The sequence below is a fragment of the Lactuca sativa genome, chromosome 4, assembly GCF_002870075.4.
Source record: "Lactuca sativa cultivar Salinas chromosome 4, Lsat_Salinas_v11, whole genome shotgun sequence".
Lineage (NCBI taxonomy): Eukaryota > Viridiplantae > Streptophyta > Magnoliopsida > Asterales > Asteraceae > Lactuca > Lactuca sativa.
This window is the reverse complement of record NC_056626.2, coordinates 55,326,330-55,338,100: the sequence shown is the minus strand read 5'-3', so window position 1 is coordinate 55,338,100 and position 11,771 is coordinate 55,326,330. Positions and strand designations below refer to the sequence as shown.

The following is an 11,771-nucleotide window of genomic DNA, read 5'->3' as shown; positions in this document are numbered from 1 at the left end:
CATACAAGTGGGTTTACACAAGTCAAACATTTACAAAGTCATGAATGAATAACTTTGCACCCCAACATTCTCCCCCTGAAAGTTAGGAATGAATGACCCATTTCAAATCTTCCAAAGTCAAGTACTACATGGTTCGAGCCTCAAAGGTGACACATGTCGAAACGAACTTCAATCTTCAATTCTTCCACGACTCTTCAATTTGGGCTCTAGGATGTGAGACCATACAATCCGAGCAGCAACGAATGATTAACTCCAAATAATCACCCAAAAGTTGCGCATAAAAACACACCCCAAAAATCTTCAATAAAACCAAACCCATTTCGAATACATCACTTCCGAATTTCCAATTGCATCATCTCATAGGCTTCAACTTCAAGATCACTTTGGTCTTCAAATCCGCGTAATATGAAAAATTCAAGTTCGAATTCCCATGTAAAACTTCTCCCCATTTTTATAATCGAAATTTGATTATAAAACTCCAAAGGAAAAAGAACGTGCTCTATTTGGAAATTTTCATGTCAAAACTCCCCCTTAACATGTGGCATAAACTTTGTGCTTCAATCCGGAAAACCCAAAAAATAATCAATTTTTATTGTCATTCATGGATTGCCTTTGACAAAACTTCTCAAAAATGGGTAGAAATTGTCAATTTCAAAATTCTGCAGTGACCCGTTGCGCCAAAAACAACCAAATATGCGAATCACATCCCATTTGCGAAACTGGGTTGAATGTGTAAATTCGCACAAACTGCAGGGACAAGAATTGGAAATTCTGCAATTTCGTCATTTTATGATCCCATTTTGCGAAGTTGGACCAATTGATTCATTTTGTGAAAATATAAGGGATCAAATTTGAAACTATTTGTTTTCTTCCCCAATTCACATTTTACAGTGAAATACTTCGCATCTTCCATATGCTTCACACATCTACAAACCATGAATACTTCGCATCTTGTATCCATCTAAACAAATGCGAACTGTTAATCACCTTCGCATTCTTAATCCAATTAACCAAATGCGAAATTAGTTTTGAAACCCATATGCGAACTCAACTTTGAGTCACCCATATGTGAATCCCAGTGATCATCAGAATCGATCCATAGATGCGAACTCAAAAACCTTTCAGATGCGAACACATTCCAAGAGAACAATTTCGCATTTATCATAAACAACAAACGATTTTGACTTCAAAACAAGCAATCAAAATTTTCATTTTCCTGTAATATCTTCGCATTTCGTTACACAACCAACCAACAATCGAATTTGCGAACATCGACACTTCACTGCAATCTAGATCATTGATATCACAGTTCTTCCCAAAAAAAATTTGTTCATTCAATCATCAACCATCGATTGCGAGTCTCAGTTCGTTCCCAAGCCATCTCCTTTGAACATCGACTCCAAAATCTTTCCAGTCGGCATAACCAATTTTCGATTTCAAATTATAACCATCACCATTTTTGAACTAAAACTCCTTGATCGAAAATCAAAGCATCAATTTTGACTTTAGGTTTCACTTTTCATTAGCCCATCGACACTGAAAAATCGATAAACACCAAATGTCTCATTCTTAGATCGATTTTCAGATTAAACATCATATTTGAAGAATGATCATCCTGTTCTTCATCATATTCAACTCTTCTTGATTATCGCTTTAGGATTTCATCACCGAACTCAAATCAAAGATCCAATTTTTGATTTCTGAACAGTAACTTAATCATAATCGATTTTGAGATTGAGCCTTTTATATAAAATCGATTCATAAGTTGATATTAATCGATACTTCAAATCGATTAGTTAAGAAATCATGAAACGGAACTGGAACTCAAAGATTAAGATATCAACTTCTAAACAAAACTTGAACAAAATCGATTTAAAGATCGAACATATAACACAAAATCGATTCAGACAGCTATTTTATTGATCAAAACAAATGGCAATCGATCATTCAGAATGATAAATTTGATGGAATTGGAACATTTGAAACACGAACACAACAAGTCAAGAACGTACAACTCTTTAATGCATATGACAAAGAACGAACACTGAATAATCGAATCATATATATGATTTGGATGAATCTTTGGGTTTGATTAACAGATATTGGATTAAAATGCATATTAATGGGCCGATTGTGAACAGTATCTATCTCATTGAAGATTGAAAGTGCAAACATATTTGCGAATCAGTCCGAGAAAGAACAAGAACAATTAGATACAATTTGGGCTCAGCTTTAATCAAATGAACAGTAAACTGGAATTGATTGTTTTTGGGCCAAATTTTGATTCAAATGAACATTTGCTAATTTAGAATCGAATCAACCAAACGAATATGAGATTGGATCAGGCTTGATCAATGAAAAATTTATTGGATCATAACAAACGGGTTTTTCAACAAAATTTAGATCCAACGAGTCAAATGATCACAAATCAAAAACGCAACGCACGAATCAGATATTACAAGAGATCATAGAGAGAGACTCACCAAAATTGTTCAGATTGCGACAAAAATTGCCAAACCGAAAATCGTTCTTCAAAAATCACCTTGATCTTGAAGACCCGCTCTGATACCAATTGAAGATAATTGTTATCGAGATTATGAAAACAATTATGATTGAATGATTGAAAAGTAAGAACACAACGAGTAAATATTAATCAGATCTTATATTGATGAAGACTAATTACAATGCTTTAAGCAGAAAGAATACTCGAGTTCAAAAGTTCTTTCTACTTCTAACCTCAGTCCCTATTTATAGGAAACCTGAGTGTACAAAAAATATACTAAGTCTATTACAATACACTTTGCATAAAACTGTAACTTAGTAAAATAACTAATATGCGAAACCAAAAGGAAACAACCACTTCGACTTTTACAATACACAGACTCTACATGTTGATCCTGTTGAGATCACATGCTGTCCTCATCAAATATTTCATCATAGGTATTTGTATTTAATGCTAGGCATAGACGGTCAGTACGAGTTACTTCATTCGGTAATTCAAACTGCTCATAAATCTGAAAGAACCCGTCTGCATCAATTTCATCTTGGGTGACTTCAAATACACCTCTTGGTTTTGTTTTGACAACCGCCCACAAATCTTTTGTTTCCCTAGTCATTGCAGGGTATGGTGTATAAAAATACTTTGTTCCGCCTGTGATGCCAAGCAAAAAGGGTCATTCGTTTGAAGTTGAGACTTGTATTTGACATCAACCATCTTATTTTTGTTAAAGATTACACCGTTGTTGTTATCAAACCAAGTACATTTGAACAGTACAACAGTCGAGGGTTCGATGCCATAATACTTAATCTCTAGTATCTCACCCACTAAGCCGTAGTAATCTGACTCTTCAGCATTATACATCTCCCCATTACGCATACCCCATAATTATTCGTCGCACGCACTTTACCGTATTTTGGAGTGTGAAACTTATAACCATTTACAAAGTATCCGTTATGATACTCAACATTTGCTCTGGTTTTCGTGCTAAGGCTTCTAGATGTTTAGCACTTCCATCTGAGTTTAGCCTTACCTACATTGAAGACCGTTAACATATTGTGTTATTTAATGATGCATTAATACTAATAACTACTATTGAACTAGTTTTACTTGCTAGTTTTACTTACTTTTTGCTCAAACCATTGAGCAAAGTATTTATCTCTGAGACTCGCAACTTGTTCGCCCTGATACATTCGTGGAGCAACTTCATAAAACTCTTGGATGTAAGGGGTAACTTCTCCACAATTTAGTAAAATGTAGGTGTGCGCCTTGTGGTGTTCTTCATGAGTCATCCATTTTTGCTTTCCACCCTTTTCATATAACCTTCTTGATGGTACAACAAACACACTTAGTAGAGGTTGTTCACTTAAAGAGTTGTGATGTTACAGTGCGAAATTCCGCAGCTCTCGATTATAACGTGTCTCAATCGTAGGTGAAAAATATAAAGAACAATAGGTAGCGGGTTCATTCACTAGATGTTCATTGACGATTGAACCCACATCCCTTGATTTTTTTTTTTCTAATTCTTCTTTTTATTAAGCCCAACTTCCTATATTTTGAAATTATCAATAATGTGTTAGGAATACTAAAAAAACTTATAAAACATTTGATAACATGTTAAACAGTGTGATTACCTCTCATATTGATACATCCACCTATAATATACCGGACCACCAATAATAGCTTCATCAACTAAATGTATGATTAGGTGTTCCATGGAATCAAAGCAACTCGGTGGGAATATTTTCTCTAACTTGCAGATGGTTTGAACAACACTACGTTTCATGTTATATAAGTCCTCCATATGCAATGTTCTTTAGCATAATACACGAAAGAACATGGACAACTTTGTAATGGCCTCATATATATCATTTTAGGAACAAACCCTCTAATAGCAATTGGAAACAACCATTGCATAAACACGTGACAGTCGTGGCTTTTGAAGCTATAAAAACTACCATCCTTGATGTTTACACAATTCCCTATGTTTGAAGCATAGCCGTCTGGAAACTCCAGCTTTTTCAACCAATCACAAACTAATTTAACATGGTCCTTTTCTAAAGTGTAATCTCCCTTCTTCATTCGAGCCTTCCCATTGTTATCCTTGACGGGGTTTAAAATAGGTCTATCACATAGAACCTCAGTATCCTTCCTTGAATTCAATTTGTCTTTGGATCTAGGGGTGCCCATGGAAGTGTGAAAGAAATATTCAAACACATTTCTCTCGATATGCATCAAATCAAGGTTGTGTCTGATTAACAAGTGACGCCAATGTGGAAGCTCCCAAAAGAAGGACTCACATTTGAAATGTTTGGACTAAATCCATCAGTACACAACCCAAGACGGACATCGCGTGTCTCTTGTGCAAAATCGGGATAGACCCTATCAAAATGACTCCATGCTCGACCTTCACTCGGATGTATCATCTTTTCAGGATCTACTTGATGATCTGAGTGCCAAGTCAAATGTTGAGCTGTCTTCTTTGAATAGAACAACCTTTGGAATCTCGGTCCAATTGGCATATAAGTCATGACTAGATTAGGAACCTTGCCACCAATTTTTGTGTATCTACATTCATTACATACTAAACAGTGATCCAAATTAGAATGATGTCCATTGAATAGCATGCAATGGTTTTTACACACATGGATTCGTTGTGAAGTTAACTTTAATGGCTTTAACATTTTCTTGGTCTCGTAGAAGTTATCAGGAAGCTTCGCACCTGTTAGTGGACTGTCTTTGATTATCGAAAGTAGTCTATTAAATGACGAGTCTGTAACATTACACTCAGATTTCCAATTCAATAATCTGGTAGTGGTTGAGAGTGTGGAAGGTTTTAGAGACCCGTCCCACAATGGATCGGTCGCTTGGTTCACTAGTTTAAAGAAAGTTTGGGCTGATTGATTTGGGTGTTGTGGTCCTTGCTGATAATAAGGAACCTTAGCCTCGTCCATGCTTTCAATAACCATTTGTTGGTATCTAGGAAAATCACCAACATCCTTATTAATTTCTTGAGCCATGACTTGAGATGGTATCGGCTTCGAAGATTGACCAATTTTTTGTGTTGGATATAATTCACCATGTGCATGCCATATTGAATAATCTTTCACAAATCCAACATCATATAGATTTTGTGCACAGATATTATAATCACGATTTTTACATTTCCTACATGGACATCTAATTTGAAAAACCTCCACCCCCTCTTAAATAATAGGTTTAATGTTTGTTGCATTGGTGTAAGCAAATTCCAAGAAATCATGGACATATTGTCCAAATCCAGGATCGAAACGACCATCCTTAGTGAGTCTCATTATGTACATCCAATGTCTATTCTGTGACATCTCGTCTAAAGGTAATTATTTAAAATTGTTAAAACAAAAAGTTAACAATACAATTTAACAACTAAACCATTTAACCACTTAATAATACAAATACTAATACATACATTATTTTATCAAATCAGCATCAGTTTAGCAAATTAGGATGACACCACGAATATCTACTTGTTGAACGAAGGTGTAACAAGGAATGAAAACTTACTACGTAACATATACACATCGACACAATCATACATATACATACACTAATACAACATATTGAGGAATGTCTCTTTCATGCTTGAACTCAACTATATTCTTATTTTTTTCCTGTTATTAATTTAGCTAGTAATGTTCTTATTATGTTTATTTCAAGTTATATGTTGTTTGGTACAAGTACAAACTGATAAAGCCATTTATATACATACATTGATACAAACTGATGTGAAATTGTACAAATTGATAAATACAACATATTGATGTGAAATTGAGCATATACATTGATACATACTTATACATACAACACATATATACCAGGTTGAAGTTTAAACAAACCTCTCAAATAATTTTCGAAGTTGTGAATGATATACCTGATTACAAGTATCGGTGGGGTAGATTGGGAGTAACTGGCGACAGTGGCGGGGGAGTGGGAGGAACCGGCAACAGCTGCGGTAGTAGGAATGTGGAAGATACCGACGACAGTGGCGGTGAAGTGGAGAAACCACCGGAAACTAAAATTTATCTAGGGTTCGTCAAATGGTGATTACAAGTGTCGAAAAACAAAATTGAGGGGGAGAGAGAATAATACATACGATTCCGACGGGCACTGTAGTGTTTAGTAAATGAAATTCCGGCAGCGGCACTCCAAACCGATGTAGGGTTCTTCGTCTTCAAGTTAGAGAAAAAAGGAAACGGTAAGGAGGAATGTGTTTGAGTACCGGGTTTTTTTTGTTAGTAGTAGGTAATCCGTAGGTAATTACCTACAGATCTACTACGAAAATTAAAATATGATTTATTACCTACAAATCTCCAACGGAAATTAAAAATACAATTTCTTTAAACATAAATATTTTAAACAATAATTTTAAAATTTTTATTACTTGTTTTTATCATAATAGTATTAAAAGAAATACAAAAAATATTTTTTGTTGATATTGTATATAAATTTGTGAAAAAAATACTAATTAATGTATCCAAGGGCTCTGCCCCTTGGACCCCGCTAGGGGCGCTGCACCTAGACCCCGCCAAAGGGGCGCCACTTCTTTGGAAACCCCGGACCTAGGGGCGCTGCCCCCGGACCCTCGACTAGTCGTCGAACTAGATTCTAATTCAATCTTATACATGCGTGCACTCCGCACTACCCCCGTACATATATTAGAGTACAAATTATGAAGCCCTTAGCTCACATGTTAGTCTAGTTACTTAAAATGATATGGTGACACTAAAATCACCAACAATATAACTTGGTGAAAACAAAATAATCAATGTATAATAATGTTGTGAAAAAAATAAAGTGAAAAAAATGACATTTAACCCTTCAAAACTGAAAAATACAAAACATTTCGTAGGTAATCCGTAGGCAATTACCTACGGATTACCTACATAATTTTTTTGTATTTTTCATTTTTGAAAGGTTAAATATCGTTCTTTACGCTTCATTTTTTTCACAATATTATTATACATTGATTACTTTGTTTTCATAAAGTTATACATCATATAAACGTACATACATGCATGTGCACCATTATATACATACACATACACAAAAATGATTAAAAGTGAAATGAGTACCGAGCTCTGATTGTGTATATGCATGTATGCAGTGGCGAAGCTACCTTATAATCAAGGGTGTGCATGGACACCCCTAATTTTGAAAAAAAATTACATTGTATATTATATTTTGAGATTGACACTCTTTATAAAATAGAATGGACACCTATGGTCCAATGAAACAAAATTAGAAATTTGTAACAATACTAATTTTACATAAATAATGCCACCGATGTATAAGGAAAGCATATAATGAAATGGTTACGAAATCATCTTTTCTTAACACTTAACATATAATAAAAAAACACACATCTAATATGTAAAAAAATTTTAAAAAATTGTGAATAATAGAATAAAGAAATAACCCTAGACACACTTTTCAGTATTTCTGGGTTTAGACTCTCGGTGCATCCTCAACCGCGTATCCTCTAAACCCTTTCTCCGCCACGGCGCCACCGCCAATCCGCCATAATTGTTGTGATAACCTGTTGCCGTCATTCCACATTCGTTGTTGTGGTAGCCTCCCTTTCTATTTGTTGGCGATTTTTGTTTGTTTTTATTTTTTCCGGTGGCCAATTTCTTCCTCCTAGAAACTCTCTACTGCATTTGTGTTCTTAAAACTGTGAGAGAGATTGAGACGTGAGGTCTGAGGTATGTATTCTCTAGTTCTCTCTTACTTTAATACTATAAAACTAAAAAACAATTAAATATTTATATATGGATATGATATGTGAAACAGTCAAAGTCTATGAAATATGTACCATTGAATTTGACAGCACATGGCATAGGGAATAGGTTACATAGTTTAAAGTTAAAATATGTTAAATTTGTCCATAAATACATATGTAAGTCGTTGCTTTTTTATGTTGTTCATATGTATTATTAAACAATAAATATGTTTCTTTGTTAATTCATAGAGTTTATATCATATTGTTTTTTTGTTAATTCATAGAGTTTATATCGTATTTGGTGTTATTTATTTATAGTTTTTTTTTTAATTAGTACATTGATTGATGATTATGGGTTTGCAATAATTATTTTTTGATTCAGCTATAATGTTAAGGTTTTATAAAAAAAAAGATAATGCAAGCTCTTTATCTAATGATAACGAAGAAACGCGTGGAAATAGTAAAGAAGAAACACATCCCTCGAAGTATATGAGAGTTGACTTAAATACACTTCCCGCGGATCCAGGAGAAAGACCGAGTATGGAAGTTTACCATGTCAATCAACGGGATGAAATTAGAAGAGCCTACTTGCAAAAAGGACCATGTCAACCTCGAGATCATTCTTTCCAACAAAGAGATATTGGAGGTAGACTTCGTAGATTTAATCCTTCTTGGTTTAATGATTACAAATATTGGCTAGAGTATAGTATAAAATTGGAAGCCGCATTTTGTTTATGTTGTTATTTATTTAAACCTGAGATAAAAAACCAAGGCGGTTCAGATCATTTTGTAAAAAATGGATTTAATACTTGGAATAAAAGATTGAGTCTAGAACATCACACTAATGGAGCTCCACATAATATGGCAATCCTGAAGTGTCAAAATTTGATGAACCAAAGACAATCCATAGCTACTACTTTTGATAAGCAAAGTGACTTGGTTAGGACCAACCAACGTATTAGATTAAATGCTTCTATTGATTGCGTTAGATTCTTATTATGACAAGGTTTACCATTTCGAGGTCATGATGAAAGTGAAGACTCGATTAATAGAGGTAACTTTCTTGAACTTCTTCAGTTCTATGCTGATCGAAATGATAAAGTAGGTCGTGTTGTATTAAAGAATGCTCCAAAGAATTCACAAATGACAAGTAGTTCAATTCAAAAGGATATTGTACATGTTGCAGCAAAGGAAACTACTAAGGTTATTGTGAAAGATATCGAAAGTGAGTTCTTTGCAATTTTAGTAGACGAATCACGTGATGTGTTTTGTAAAGAGAAAATGGCATTGGTTTTACGGTTCTTGAATAGTCAAGGGGTTGTTGTGGAGAGATTTATTGGCATAAAACATGTCAGTGACACTTCGACTTTGTCATTAAAGACAACTATTTATTCATTTCTGACAGAATGTGGATTGAGTCCACATAAGATTCGAGGACAAGGTTCTGATGGAGCTAGTAACATGAGTGGTGCATTTAATGGCTTGAAGAATTTGATTGTGAATGAAGTGAAATCTACACATTTTATTCATTGTTTTGCTCACCAGTTACAATTAACACTTGTGTTTGTTGCAAAGAATCACCCGGACATTAATGACTTTTTTGACTTGATTTCTCATTTGTTAAACATGATTGGTTCTTCTTATAAACGTACAGACATTAAGAGAGACACAAACAACAAAAGTGGTGGTAGCATTGGCTATAGGTTTCTTTTATTTTGTCTTATTTTTATTTTATATTGATTTATACTTTTTGTTGCTAATTTTTTTTTGTTAATTTTAGGCGAGATTCAAAGTGGTACGAGTTTGAATCAAGAAGTTGGTATCAAACAACCTTGTGATACTCGTTGGGGTTCTCATTTTGGTTCACTCTTAAATATCAAGAGAGTGTATTCTTCTATTTGTGAAGTACTTGAAGACGTTAAAGCTAATAGTAATTGTCAAGATCATAGAGTAGAAGCACGCCGTCTCCTAAAGTTTTTACAAACTTTTGATTTTATTTTTTCTTACACTTGATGGTTGATATCTTAGGGGTCACAAATGATTTGAACATCACGCTGCAAAAAAAAGACCAGGATATTGTAAATGCAATGCATCAAGTGAGATCCTCTAAGGACAGGCTTAATCATATGCGGGAGGAAGGATGGGAATCGTTTTAAAAGATGTAACTTTGTTTTGTGAAAAATGTGATATTGAAATATTGAATATGGAAGATCCATATTATAGTGGAACAAGTCGTCGCAAAGTTTCATAGGTTAGCAACTACAACTTTTTTTTCAAGTTTCTTAACTAATCATTAACACATTCTTGTATTTAACTCGTAGATTAACTGCTTGCACCACTACAAAGTTGATGTATTTATTGTGGTCATAGATATGCAATCCTAGGAGCTCAACAACCGATTTAATGAAATAAACATGTCATTACTTGTTTCCATGGCTTCTTTGTGTCCAAGTAAGTCTTTTCAAGCTTTAAATGTAGAGGAGCTTCTCAAGATGGCTACGTTTTATTCTAACGAGTTCCCAGAACATGACCTTGGAGCACTTAGAGCAAGTCTTCAAAATTATATTGTGGATGTACGAGGTGATGAAAGGTTTAAAAACTTGAAGGGAATTGGAAACTTGGCAAAGATGATGGTTGAAACAAACAAGCATACAATATATCCAATGGTATATCTTCTACTAAAATTAGCATTAACATTTCCAGTTGCAACATCCACTGTGGAACGTGCGTTTTCCGGAATGAAGTTGATAAAGAACAATTTGTGAAATAAGATGAGTGATCAGTTTATGAATGACTGTCTAGTATCATATATTGAGAAAGATGTGTTAGATAGTATTAGCAACGACATAATCATAGATTTTTTAGAAAAATGTCAACTCGTCGTGAACAATTGTAAGACACTTTTGGTGATTTTTTTTTAAAATTATTTTGATCTTTGGTATTAAAGTTAATGAATAATTAGCCAAGACATTATTATTGACAAACCGACCCGATAACCTAAGTTTTTAGACCTGTTTGATTTATCATTTCATTTTAATCAGACACACGTGGGTTTGAATCATGGATTCGCCACTGCATGTATGTATGTTTATATGATGTATAACTTGGTCAAAACAAAATAATCAATGTATAATAATGTTGTGAAAAAATGAAGCGAAAAGAATGACATTTAACCTTTCGAAAATGAAAAATACAAAAAAATCTGTAGGTAATTGCCTACGGCTTACCTACATATTTTTTTTTTGCATTTTTCATTTTCAGAGGGTTAAATGTTATTTTTTCACTTCATTTTTTTCACAAAATTATTATACGTTGATTATTTTGTTTTCACAATGTTATACATCATATAAACATACATACATCCAATCAAAACCCGGTACTCATTTCAATTTTAATCATTTTTGTGTATGTGTATGTATACAATGGTGCATATGCATGTATGTATGTTTATATGATGTATAACTTGGTGAAAACAAATTAATCAATGTATAATAATGTTATGAAAAAAAATGAAGC

At 33.9% G+C, this 11,771-nt stretch overlaps 1 protein-coding gene and 1 long non-coding RNA gene across 2 annotated transcripts in view; one reads left to right on the top strand and one right to left on the bottom strand.

Moving 5' to 3' along the window:
* Window positions 1-6,897, bottom strand: part of LOC122197632 (uncharacterized) — a 43,042-nt gene extending 36,145 nt beyond the window's left edge. Inside the window, exon 1 of the long non-coding RNA XR_006191244.2 lies at window positions 6,408-6,897. This is a non-coding gene — a long non-coding RNA (uncharacterized LOC122197632). The remainder of the gene's footprint in view (window positions 1-6,407) is intronic.
* A 1,911-nt stretch (window positions 6,898-8,808) lies between these two features.
* Window positions 8,809-11,020, top strand: LOC111876824 (uncharacterized). The gene is made up of 5 exons (XM_052770867.1): window positions 8,809-8,929; window positions 9,262-9,942; window positions 10,036-10,185; window positions 10,284-10,351; window positions 10,640-11,020. Exons 1-5 carry the CDS (start codon window positions 8,809-8,811, stop codon window positions 11,018-11,020), a joined length of 1,401 nt encoding a protein of 466 aa, XP_052626827.1.
* Window positions 11,021-11,771: the final 751 nt, after the last annotated feature.

What these genes read in the sequence shown, in the direction of transcription:
- LOC111876824 (XM_052770867.1), top strand. Translation starts at nt 8,809, where the DNA reads ATGTCAATCAACGGGATGAAATTAGAAGAGCCTACTTGCAAAAAGGAC. An exon ending in CGTAGATTTAATCCTTCTTG is followed by an intron (nt 8,930 to 9,261) that starts GTTTAATGATTA and finishes TATTATGACAAG; the next exon opens with GTTTACCATTTCGAGGTCAT. An exon ending in TTGTAAATGCAATGCATCAA is followed by an intron (nt 10,352 to 10,639) that starts GTGAGATCCTCT and finishes ATGCAATCCTAG; the next exon opens with GAGCTCAACAACCGATTTAA.